The 13499-nt window shown below is 41.5% G+C and overlaps 1 protein-coding gene across 9 annotated transcripts in view; it reads right to left on the bottom strand.

Moving 5' to 3' along the window:
- The window catches only part of CACNA1D (calcium voltage-gated channel subunit alpha1 D), a 319798-nt gene that overhangs the window by 146497 nt on the left and 159802 nt on the right, over positions 1–13499 (bottom strand). For all 9 annotated transcript variants that reach the window (XM_082414398.1, XM_082414397.1, XM_082414400.1 and 6 more), the window contains exon 4: positions 8727–8866. In XM_082414398.1, coding sequence (XP_082270524.1) covers positions 8727–8866 — 140 coding nt within the window. The remainder of the gene's footprint in view (positions 1–8726; positions 8867–13499) is intronic.

Here is a 13499-nt window from a genome sequence, read left to right as displayed (position 1 = left end):
AGTAGTTATTTCTGAACAAGGGCCAATTCTGTAAGGCTGCTGCTTAAGTAAAGGGAAGGCAAAGCAGAGGCAAGAACCAGGCTGTGACTCCTGGCCGTGACGCCTACATCTAGAAGGACTAGGGATGGGGACTGAGCTCACCTGTTTTCTTGCCGATGGAGCATCCTAGCATGTCAGCGCCCTGGATCCCTGGTGAATCCCCTCTTCCAATGATGACAGTGGAATTGCCCCAGCAGCTGCCATTTATGAGCACTCACCATGTGCTAAACACTTTACATAAATTATCTCCTTAATCCTCAAAAATGTTAGGCAGTGGGAGTTATCATGAACATCATTTTGCACATGAAAAAACAAACTTGGCGAGAACAAGTAACTTGCCCAAGGCCACAAACTAGTGGCAGAACTAAAACCTGAATCCAGGTATGTTCCCTGCCCTTAGATTCAGTAAGGGCAGGGAACTGTAGTCTGTGTGTTCATTTGTTCATTTAGTCTGTTCCAGCCTAGTGCCTAGAACAGTTCCTGACACACAAGAGGCACTCAAAAAATATCTGATGAACAAACAATGAATGAATGAATGACTCCAAAGTCCCAAATCTTAAACGATATGTTATGCCACTTCCAATACAGTCACTGACACATACACACCCCCACCTCCACCTCCAAAGGGCTGTTCAGGGAATGATGTAAATCACAGATGTTAAGGAGCTGTGCAAAGGCCAAAAGCAGAAACCTAAGAGAAGGTATTAACATCGTCATTTTCTCTTTTGAAATGTGAATAATATTGTATCTGGCAGCCACGACAAATTTTTCCCTACTCTCAGAAGGCTTTTCGGATAAAGCTATTTTCAGGCAATCCGCTCATTTGACAGTTACTTTTGCTCTTTCAAATAAACATTTGTTCTTTGGAATTGTTGCTTGTTTTTCAGAATAAATAGAAATTTGCCCATTTCAAATAGAATCAACTCTGGCCAATCAGATTGTGGAAATGATTGGCCCAGCAACAAAGAAAAGGTTTCCAAAGTTTAATTAGCAGCTAAAGCAGAAACTCTGCACCCACTGGCGTGCCTCTGGATGGCCAAGACGCTAAGTCCATAAAACACAGGGTGGTCTGATTACAGTCCTGATGGGGCACAGTCATGTCATTCTGGAGTGTTTAAAGACCGGTCATTTGTTTTAATAACAGTACCGCAATTAGCAATGAACCTGGCGGGGGGTGGGGAATTGGGAGGGAATAAGTCAGGTCTTTACCTTTTCAAAGCTACAGAAGGTGGGATCTTTCTGGTTATGACTGGGGAAATATATCAGATTTATGATAGGTCTCTCTCATTAGCATAGTTTTGTAATTACTATAAACCCCTGCAGCAAGGCTAAATAAAGTTAAAAGTCTCCCCTCCAAAACAAGTTCACAGTGTCATAAAAACAAAGCAAAAGGAAGAAAGAAAACCTCAAACTCTTCTGAAATGCAGCAGCCACAGGAATTTTCATCCCAAAGAGTTAGGAAAATAATTTATGCAGGTGGCGACTTAAGATTGCTTTCAAGTATCAGTGTACCTTTGCAATGTACACTTTATGGCCCTTTTATCCGTTCTTCGGTGATGCCCTTGAAAACAGGTGAACAATGTCTCTCCCATCACAGAGGAGCCTGACTCAGAGAGGGAAGCCGGCTGCTGTTTCCAGACAGCTGCAGGGCTCAAGGGGTCAGGGCATGCTTCCATTCCCAAGAGTTAGGAGGCATTAGGAAAGTCCCTCTCCTTCTCTGGGCCTAAGTTTCCTTCTCTGAAAACTGATTAAATGATCCAGAGCCCTGCCCTTCCCATTCTAATATTCTGTGATTCTACTCCTTTCACTGCCCCCACCCAAACAAAATAAGTACCATGTGCCTGAAGAGATGAGGACAAGAGGAGAAAGTATATGATCCTAGACTGTTATTAAAAGTTTACCCCAAGACAGGAAGAAAAAGGCAAGGAGCTACCCAAACTGACACAAATTAGAAGCACCAGAATGAGCCCCCCATGTTCACAAAAGCTTAAGTGATGAGCTTGAATGCTTGAAATACATGTTGATTGAGAAATTTAGAGGAGTGGGATAAAAGTTGACTCAGATCAAACTTTTCTATAAGAGAATTATATCAGCTCCGGTAGACACGCTGAACCTTCCTGTGGTCACATTATTAACAGTTAACATTTTAGAAATATATCAATTACTCTCTTGACGTCTCTGTTATTGGGAATCTTGACAAAAGCAATAGGTCATGGTTGACTTGGAACGGAAAATCCATTGGATTAAGATAGAGTTGGCAGTTGGAAACTTCAGTGAGCAGGAGTTTGATTCAAGGGAAGACTTAATAATTTAATTTTTCTTTTTCTTTTTGAACTTTTCTTCTGCTCTTTGACTACAATTTAGTACATATTTTAGATAAAGGGTAATCTGATGTTCTAAAGTTTTTCATATTTAATAAGAAAAAAAAGACCAAGTCCAGTTCGACTTTAGTTTCCTAGATGATTTTTTACTTTTTAAACCAACTTTATTGCAGCTTAATTTATATATAATAAAATACACCCATTTAAGGTGTGCAATGAGACGAGTTTTGATGAATGCATAGGGCCCAGTAACAAACACCACAACGCAGACAGAGAGCCTTCCCAGTATCTCAAACAGTTCTCGCATGCCTCCTTACAGCCGTCCTCAGCTCAGCCTGAGGTATCCACTGACTTTATCTGGTTTATCACTTTAGGTTGTTTTTTCCTTTTCTAGAATCTCACATACATGGAGTCACACAACATGTTCTCCTTTTTGTTTATCTTTTTTTTGTTCTCCATGGTTTTGAGATTCATCCAAGCTGTTACATTTATCAGCAGTTCATTTCTTTTTATTGTTGACTGATATCCCACTGTATGAACATACCACAATGGGTTTATCCATTCACCCGTTGAGGAATACTTGGGTTGTTACCGGTTTTTCTCTTTTATGAATGAAGTCTCTTTGTGAACATATATTCTCATTTATTTTGGGTAAGTACCCAGGATAGTCCTGGTAATATGGTCATATGGTTAGTGTATGGTTAACATTGTAAGAAACTGGCAAACTTTTCCAAAGTGATAGTACCATTTTCCATTTCTATAAGCAGTGTGTAAGAGTTCCAGTTGCTCCATATTTTGGTTAAAATCTGGTATCGTCTGGTGTCTGGTCTTTTTACTAATACTAGTGGGTATGTAGTGCTATGTCACTGTTGTTTTCATTGACACTTCTCTAATTACCAATGACATTGAACATCTTTTCAGGTGCTTGTTGACCATTTACATATCTTCTTTTGTGAAGACCAATTCAAATTTTTTTCCCATTTATGTTCTGGGTCATCTCCTTATCTTTGAGTTATAAGAGTTCTTTATAAAGTCTGAATACAAGTCCTTGGTATGTATTGGGAATACAAATATATGTATTGGGAATATTATTTCCCAATCTGTGCCTTATCTTTTCATTTTCTTCACAGTGTCTCCTTTGAAGAAAAGTTTTAAATTTTGATAAGGTTCAAAATTTCAATTATTTCTTTTATGCCAAGTGCTTTTTGGGTCCTAAGAAATCTCTGCCTACCCCAAAGTCATAAAGATTTTCTCCTAGAAATGTTATAGTTTTAGCTTTTAAATACAGGGCTATGATTCATTTTAAGGTAATATTTGTATACGGTATGAGGTAAGAATGGAGAGTCTTCTTTTTCATATGGATAAATAGTTGTTCCAGTGTTATTTGTTGAAAACTGTTTCCTCAACCCATTGAGTCATCAAGGCACCTCTGTCTAAAAACAATTGATCACATCCATATGGGTTTATTTCTAGACTCCCTATTCTGTCCCATTGATCTTTATGTCTATTCCTTACTCTAATATCACACTGTCCTGACTACTGTAGCTTTATAAGAAGTCTTAAAATCAGGTTCCAGATTTGTTCTTACAGATTTCTTTGGCTAGTCTAGAGCCTCTCTAATTTCCATATAAATTTCTGAATAAATCTGTCAATCTCTACAACAATCTTACTGGGATTTAGATTAGGATTCAACCTATACCTCAATTTGGAAAGAACTGATATTCCAACAATACCGAGTCTTCCAGTCCATGAACATGGTACATCATTCCATGTATTTAAGTCTTCTTTCATTTCTCTCAGCAGGTTTAGTCATTTTCAGTGCACTATTTATCCCTAAATAGTTCATGGTTTTTGATGCCATAGTAAATAATAATGTCATTAACATTTTATTTTCAAATTGTTCATGACTAATATATAGAAATTCACATGCTTTTTTATACTGACCTTTTATCCAGAAACATTGCTAAATTCATTCAAAACATATAATTTAATATGATTTTAATCTTCTTAAATTCACTGAGACTTGTTTTATGGCCCAAAATATGTCTTTCTTGCTGAATGTTCCATATGCATGAGAAAAGAATGTGTATTCTGCTCTTGTTGGGTACAGTGTTCTAAAAAAGTCAATTAAGTCAAATTGGTTGATGGTATTGTTCAAATCACCCTATATCCTTAGTGATTTTCTGACTAGATGTTCTATCAACACTCCTCAAGAGATGGGTATTAAAATGTACAACAACTGAAGATTTGTCTATTCCCCCTTTCAGTTCTATCAGGTCCTGCTTCATATATTTTGAAGATCTGCTATTGTGTATATGTATGCATACATGCAGGCACACACACACACGTGTGTGTGTGTATACACACTTAGGATTATTACATCATCTTCGTGAAATGACACCTTTATCATCATAAAGTGTCTTTCTTTATCCTTGATAATATTCCCTGAAGTCTACTTTGTTGGTTATTAATATAGCTTTCTTTTGATTAGTTTTGCATGATATATATTTTTCTGTCCTTTTACTTTCAAATTGTTTATGTCTTTATAAATTAGGTTTCTTACAGACACTATAGAGTTGAGTGTTGTTTTTATACACATATAAAATCTGATAACCTCTGGATTTTAAGTAAGGGTGGATTTTAAATAAGGGTGAGTTTAAATCTACCATCTTGCTATTTGTTTTCTATTTGCCCTGTCCATTGTTCCTGTCTTCCCTGCTTTTTTAAAAAATTAATTGAGCTTTTAAAAAATTCCACTTAATCTCCAATATAGATTTATTAACTATACCGCTTTATTTTTCTAGTGTCTCCTCTAGATCAAGTGTCAGCAAAAGTTTTCTGTAGAGTGCCAGATAGTAACTATTTTAGGATTTGCAGGCCACAGGGTCTCTGTCACAACTAGTCAACTTTTCCATCCTAACACCAAATAGCCATAAACATTAGTGAGTGTGCCTGTCTTCCAATAAAACTTAATCTGCTAAAGCAGACAGTAAAATACTTTGTCAGCGTTGGGGGGCAGGGGAGGCAATAAACCGTTCTTGTTCTATGGGCTGAAGTTTTCTGGCCTGTGCTCTAGGGTTTACAATATACATCTTTAACTTCTCATGGTCTACCTTCAAATAACTCCACCAACTGCAAAGCACCTTCCTATAGTATATGGCTATTTCCTTGTTTCTGTCCCTTGTGCTACTGCTGTCATATATTTTACTTTTATAGATGCTATAAACCCCCCCAATACATTGCCATTACTTTTGCTTTAAATAATCAATTACTTTTAAAAGATTTTAAAATGAGAAAAATATTTTTATAGTTACACATGCACTCATCCTTTATGGCATTCTTCATTTCTTTTGTATAGATCCATACTTCTATCTATTGTCATTTTCCTTCAGTGTGAAGAAATTCCTTTAACATTTGTTAAGGTGCAGGTCTCCTGATGAATTCTCAGCTGTGGTTTGTCTGAAATTTTTCTTTCTTGCTTCAATTTTTAAAGATATCTTCATTGAATAAGAGTTCTAGGTGGACATCTTCCCCTAGCACTTTAAAAATGTCGATTGTCTTCTGGCTTGCACAGTTGCTTGCATAGTTGCATGGCTTTTTCTCTACTTTTAAGATTTTCTCTTTATCTTTGCTTTTGAGCAGCTTATGATCATGATGTGCCTTGATGTAGCTTTCTTCATGTTTACTTTGCTTGGGCTTTGTTGAGCTTCTTGGATTTGTCAGTTTATATTTATCATCACATTTAGAAAATTTGGACTATTTCTTCAAATATTTTTTTCTGTCTCCCCTCTATCTCCTATCTTCTGGGACTCCAAATATATGTATGTTAGATTACTTGATATTGCCCCACAGGTCACCAAGGTGGTATTCATTTATTTTCCATCATTATTCTTTGTGTTACTCCTGTATCTTCAAGTTCCTTGATTATTTTCTTCTATTGAGTCTAATCTGCTGTTAGGCCAATCCAGGAAATTTTTCATTTCAGATATGTTTTCCAGCTCTCAAAGTTCCATTTGGTTCTTTTTTTACATTGTCCCATCTTTTCTCACTGTAGTCATATATTCCTTTTAGGTCCATAAACATATTTATAATAGCAGTTTTAAAAGTCCTGTAAAGGAATTCTCCACTAATCCCATCATGTCTGCCATTTCTAGGCCTGTTTCTATTGACGGAGTTTCCTGCTGATTATGGGTCACAATTCTTCACATGTCTAGTAATATCTGACTGGATACTGAACACTTTAGTTATCTGGATTTTGTTGTCTTCCTTTAAAGAGTGCTGAGTTTTGCTTTGGCAGGCACTTAAGTTACTTGCATGTCAGTTTGCTCCTTTTCAGGCTTCTTTTCAAATATTATTAGTAAGGGTTTCAGATGGTTTTTACTCTAGAACAAGAGTTGGCAAAATTGTTTTGTAAGGGGCCAGACAGTAAATATTTTAGGCTTTGTGGACCGAAACCACACAACTCAACTCTGTAAACAAATGCTTGTGACTGTGTTACAATAAAACTTTACAAAAATTGGTAGCAGGTTGAATTTGGCCCACTGACCACAGTTTGCCAACCCCTGCTCTAGAGTTAGTTAGGCCGTACTACTAATGGCCCTTCTGGGGTCTCTACTGACAGTCCAGGGTGTTCAACGAGGTCTTTCCACTCTGGCTGGTCATAACTTGAACAACTCCCAGACCTATGTGAGTCCTAGTTATTAGTCAGCTATAGCCCCCCAGATTTTCTTTTTTCCCTAGTCGTAATCTTTGCCTGGCCTTATGGACTATCATCCCATGTAGGGTAGCTTAGTCTTTAGCCGAAACTCAAGAGGACCCCAAGGCATACTTACGGACCTCTTTCTCTCAATATCTCCCTCGCTGCTCTCATATCATGCCTCTCAAATTTCAGCCACCTCAGCCTCCCTGAACTCTTGTCTCTGTCTCTTCAACTCAATGAGACTACCACACTCTTCTTGGTTCCCTGTCTTTGTGTTGTATGATAATCCAAAAAATGCCTCCAGACAGAAAGTTGATTGTAGGGTAGGGACAAAAGAAATGGAGCTAAGCAGCTCCATACGCTAGCTGAACAGGAAGTCCAGAGTCAGGAGAGTCACAGCAAGATTATTCCAGAACCAGGAGACCTGTAAGGCTCCTGCTTGCCACTCCTTGTTAAAGTTCATCAAATACAGGAAGGCATGGTACATATCTTCATTTTAGTTCATGCTGCACTACCTTTGCCACAATACCTTAGAGTCCAATGTACTAGGGTGGTTTTTTGCAAAAGTTAACATTTTTCTCCATAAGTCTAATCATCCTGTTGGGCTACCACTCTGGATCCCGCTTTAACTTCCTAGGTTTGAAAGAACAGGCTCAATATTTATCCCACTCTCCCAATATCCAGCAGTATTAGTCTCCCATGAAAAGCTAAAGGATTCATGATAAAGAATAATCCAAAAGAAAAATCACCTTGCTCAACTGCAGAAGGCATTTGAATGAAGTCATGGAGATGAAAACAGAAAGGCCATTTAACATTCTCTCTCTATAGGAGAAAATATAATTTTAGGAGCAACCCATTTTACAGCTAGGCAACTAAGACTCAGCGAAGGAATAGATCTTATTTTCCTATGTGGGTATTTGGTCCAAAGACCCAGCATTCCTCTGACAGTGATTCATTTTCTCTTGCTGGAAACATTTCCAGGTGTTGAAGGACCAGAATAACACAGGCCACTGTTTTTTATTTTAACATTCTCCTTTAACTGAAACTGTTGGTGTCTTCTTCCTGTGACAGGATTCGGGGAGAAGTCTTGCTTCTTTGCATTTTCTGGTTTATTTCATTTCATGTCGGATATCTGACATTTTTCAAACGCTTGTTTTGTTATGTGACATGGGATAGTAGCGTGCCACATCTTTTCTCCCAACTCAGCAGAAAAAAGTAATAGCTTTCCTCAAGGGATGTTAAATTGCAGAGTACCTCACTGCTATGAAGGATTTATTACTTTTTTACTGTTTTATTTTGGTTTTTTAACTTAATGGGGTGTTAAGCATAAGAGCTGTACACGTTGAACTCAAAGCACCAGCAGGGCTGGCCTATTTGTGGAGGCCCAAGGCCCTGTAAGATGAACCCTCTCACATCACAAGCTGAGCTTAAACTTCCTTCCTTAACACGTTACTGAAAGAGGGAGTAACAACAAGACAATTTCAAATTGGTCTCTGCCCAGAGACCGACAGCAGCAGCATCGGGCTTCAAAGAACTCCTGACAGGTTCTGGCAGCAATCACTGGCACGAAGGACCAACCCTGTTCCTTTAAAATACTGTTTTCTGTTACTCCCCACCTCCCATTTTCCAAAAAAAAAAAAAAATTTCCTCAAATAAAAGGGACTTACCCTACTATTACTATAACAAAATCCAGTAAATTCCATCCATTCCTAACATAAGCATTAGGATGTAGCAATAATCCATACGCTATAATCTTCAAAAATGTTTCGACTGTAAAAATAATCAGGAAGGCATATTCTACTTTTTCCTGTGAAGAGAAACAAAGAAATAAAAAAAAGGGGGGGGGGATGGGGAAGAAGAAGAAAAGAAACAGGGATTAGATCAGTATCTCAGAGATATAAGCATTTTTCTCCAAGCCAAGTTTTATTATGAGAAATGGAACACTTAACACTGTACCTGGAGCAAGAAGGCATTTTAATTCTAACTGAATTTCTCATAAGCAACTAAGTGTAAAACACTTTTCATCAGTGGCTATATTACTGCACTTTGCAACCTGCCTTGACGTGTGTGCAGTGACTCTGCCTAGGACACAACAGCACGTTTGTTATTTGCACACATTTGCAAAATGCAGCATGTTTTCCTCCTAAGATTGCCAAATCAGGCCCAGAAAAGCACAAGGATGCAACAAAGATTCCCACAGGGCTTTGAACAGAATGTCCTTTGGAAGAAAGCAAATTGTGTCTGCTTAGACCCTCTCTTCCTCTCGGGTTTCCATCTGACTTCTAAGTCAGGATCATCTTTGTCACTGAGCGGCAAGGTGACCTCGGCAAGTCCCTCCAATCCTTGGGACCTAAGTCTCCTCACCTGCACAGTGAGGGGAGGGGATTCAGGACGGGAAACCCACAGCCTCCTTACGGGCGTGCCGCCTCTCCCGGCCGACACAGCTGATGGGTCACCACGCACGTTCCCAGGGAGCCTGGACTCACATCTGACTGCCACAGACCTCCGAGATGCCACCCTCAGGCTAGAGGGCTCTTAGGACCTTTCCAGTTCCAACTCATGCGATTCCCTGAGCTGTAGAAAATGCATCCATCAGCAGGTCTAAAAATGTTGGCTCTTTCCTCTTTTACAAAGTTTTTCTTTATACAGCTTTGGTTTCAATAGAAATATGGACCACTGAGATGTGTGCGATTAATTTTACAAGAGGCGTTTGCTGGCAAAAAGCTATTGAAATAATGACTAAATGAAAACTCGTAAGTAATTAAAACTGTTCCATACAGGCCATAAAGTCCTCTGCTAATATTAATTCTCCTCTGTGAGACCTGAGGAAAGTTACCAATGCTTCAGGAAAATGGAAGTCATAGAATTCATTTATTAAGATGCCTGGTGCAAGGGGGCGAATAAATTTGGCTCAGGAAATGCTTAGTGAGCACCTCTTCTGCGCGATGGGTCCCACACCAGGAGCCAAGGTAAGAAAAATGTCTCCACTGTGGTCCTATCTTCGAAAAGTTTAGTCTGGTGCAAGAGGTAGGGGTTCAATTGTGGTACACAGAGGACATCCCAGGAGAGGGGACTGACAAAGAGCAGCTCTGCACCTTCGTAAGCAGTTCTGCCCTCTGATAAGGCCAAAGGGTTAGACCACTTCTCCCCTGCAAGGACTTGCTTTGTTCCATGTGGGCACCGGTCACACTGAAAAGTCAGTTCATCGGTTCCTCCCCCCCAGGTCCCTGTCATTCCTAACGTGCCCCCAGAGCACCCTTGGTCCTCAGAACACCATCCCAGCGGTCTAATAAATTCCTCTGTGGTGTCAGTTGGCCAGAGTCAATGTGTTTTCAATTTTAAAAGCCTAGCTCATCCCCAACCTCCACACTCACGCTTCCTCCAGATCTGCCAGCAGGTCCTGCTCCCAGCCGGGCTCATCCCATCCCATGCACCCCGCACCCCTCAGCAGGCTGCGAGGCCTTCTCGGACCACGACCTACTCCCTCCGCACAGCCAGCCACACCCTCCAGGCTGGGGTGAGCAGCTGAAATCTCCCAGAGTAGCAGCGTGCACGCCCCCTCGTGCCACACGCAGACCTCCAAGGACTCCTCTGTTTACTCTCTGCAGTCCTTGTGAGCCTTGTGAGGGCAAGGGCTCGTCTTCCCGTTCACTGACACATCCCTGGGTGGTGGGTTCCCACGAGAGGTGCACTCAGGCCACTGTGGACATTCTGAGGAATAGCGACTGACTTTGCTACCAGCTACAGAGGAGAGATCCAGGAAAGCTTCAATGAGGCAGTGACGCTAACTTAGAGAGCTAAAAGGAAACGCCACTCTGTTGCTTTAACAAGAAGCAAAAAATCCCTGAATAAACCAATCTGTTGTACTCAGATTAGACCCTGACCACCAAAGGTAGATCGTCAACATGTTTTTGAGAGTTAGAGTTGTAAGGGAACAAGATCAGCTGGAAACAGCACGCGGATTTTACAATTCCTCTTCCCTTTTTATCCTTTCTGCTTTATTTACTGGGCCAGACGGGAAAAAAAAGGCTTTTGCTGCCATCAATATTCATAGCAGTTATATCCCCATATCAACACAGGGCTATACTGCAGAGCAGACAAACAAGACAGGGAACAGAGAGTACACCTACCAAACACAGCTTGTTTTTCCTCTTTAGCGTTTACTTACAAGTAATTTTGCCACAATAATACAAGGGCCATTCATGCAACTGAATTGTTTAGGGTTCTTTTATCCCCTTCTCTCGTCCTCCTCTCTCTCCTTTTTGAAGACTTTGGTTTCTCTTTCCAAAATCCTCAGTGCATTACTTGATGGAATTGATTATAAGAAATATAACCTTGCTATAACATGATTCTTTCTTACAGAGACTCTACCATGGTGCCAGCTGAACAATCACAGCCTGGAGAGCACGACAGACCAGTCTGCTCAGAAGCCAGTGTCATCCTGGTCCCCAATCCTGCCATTTAAAAGGACTCCAGTAAAACTAATACACCTCCACATTTAAGCAAATGTAGTGTTAAAAAAAAATCTTGCAAAACAACAATCATGGGAAGGGGAGGTAATTACTTCACAAGAGGATCGTTCATTTGAGAAAAGAATGTTGGGTTAGTGATCTGAAAGGAAGCCGCCAAAAAAGTCAGGTTCCTCGCCGGGTGGGGTGGGAACGTGCAACTGGCTGAAGGACCGTGAGACGTCGCACAGAAAAGATACGGAGTCAGCAGCTGGGATGGAAGAAACCACAGAGAGGATGAAGGAATGGGATGGCTGAAAAGAGGCGAGCAACAGCCCTCAAGAACTGAACATGAAATGAGGTGGCCCCTGGGCAGGGACTGCACCTTAAAAACCCTACCCAAGGCTAAACAAAAAGAGTACATGATTCCTGCACCCCAGTCTCCCTGCATTTGCCAGGCACACTCAACCAGCCACCAGCAGGGGTCCGCCTCACTAACAAGGGATCCTGGGTGGGCAGGGCCAGCAAACCATCTTTTAAGAAAGCACCAATTCTTCACCAGAGACCACCCTATTATGTGGATGAAAAGTCCCCCGTGAGACTCAAGTCACTAGAGAAATAAAGGCTTAAAATCAAATTCTGCAACCTGATTTATCTTCTTTAAACAGTGAAGTTTCACCAAACAGGAGAGGCTCTAAACCAAGTCTCTAAACCAGTTAACCCCTCACAGAGCCTTGAGAAACAGAAACTGTCAACTGGCAGGGAATAGGAGATGCCAGGATCTTTAACTGTACTTGGTTGTCAGCTGTCCTATTTTTAAGCATCCCTTTACTGTGCTGTGGTACTAACATCCATCCATCCACCATCAATCTATCCATCCATGCATCCACCATCAATCTATCCATCCGTTCATCCATTCATCCACCCATCCATCATCCACCCATCCATCATCCACCCATCTATCCCTGAGCACCTGGGTCGTCCTCAGAAAGCCTGACCCTTACCTTCACAGAGCTCCCGGCCTGCTGTCAAAAGATCAACAAAGGCTTGATGAGCCACGTAAGGTTCACCTCTCGGCTTTGCTCATCCACCCACAGGGCCCAAGTCTTTGCAGTGGTCTCCTGGCGTACACCCTGGCAGTAGAAGGTACAGACTCTCCCCTCCACACACATATCCCTTCTGTGTCCTGCAGTCCCAGGCTCCCTACTGGCAGAGATCATCTCTTACTGTCTTTGTAACCCCAGCATCCAGCACCATACAGGGCACACATAAAGTACTCACAGGTGCTAATAGGAGGTAGAGAAGAAAAAAAGAGAAGGAATTACGCAACAAAGCCAGACTGAAAGGGGACTATAAAAACATGAGAACTTGGGATTCTACCATATGTACCAAAAAGCAAAACAAGCATGGTAGGAATCTTTCTAAGTTACCAAAAACCCTTCCTAGATCACACCTGGAATCAACGGTCAGAGTGTAGAGACAATAAATAGCTGATCCCAACGTCTCACAGGCCCTCCCTTTCAATCCCAGCCGGAGCTCCTGGTGAACGCCCTCACCTTCCACCCTTCTGTACCTTCTGGCTTGCTTGCTTCTCTCCTGCAGGAGTGTCCACTCCAGGTCATGGGCCAAGCTGCTCCCTCCCACTGCGTTCCCAAGTCCATGCTTTCCCTTCTCCATGCCTCTGCCCACGCTGCTTCACCCACCTGGTGTGCCTACCCCCGTGTGTGTCCACTCCCCTCTTCGGTGAGCACACAACCCTGACACAGCAGTAGCACGAGCCCAGCACAGGGCTGTGGAGAGAACGCAAGGCTTGGAGCTATATCTGTGTTCTGCTAGCCCCAGCTCAGCCCCTAACTGACTCAGGTCCACATCCAGTTCCCTCACTGTAGAATGCCTCCCCCCACCCCCACCCTCACCCCAATTCCCGCCTTTTCATCAGGCTAAGTTCTACTTGTCCTTCGAGGCTCAGCTTAAATGACACTTTCTCAGCAA

The sequence above is a fragment of the Balaenoptera physalus genome (assembly GCF_965194825.1).
Source record: "Balaenoptera physalus genome assembly, chromosome: 11".
Taxonomy (NCBI): Eukaryota; Metazoa; Chordata; class Mammalia; order Artiodactyla; family Balaenopteridae; genus Balaenoptera; species Balaenoptera physalus.
Note: the sequence above shows the minus strand (reverse complement) of the source record. Positions and strands in the feature narration are given on the sequence as shown.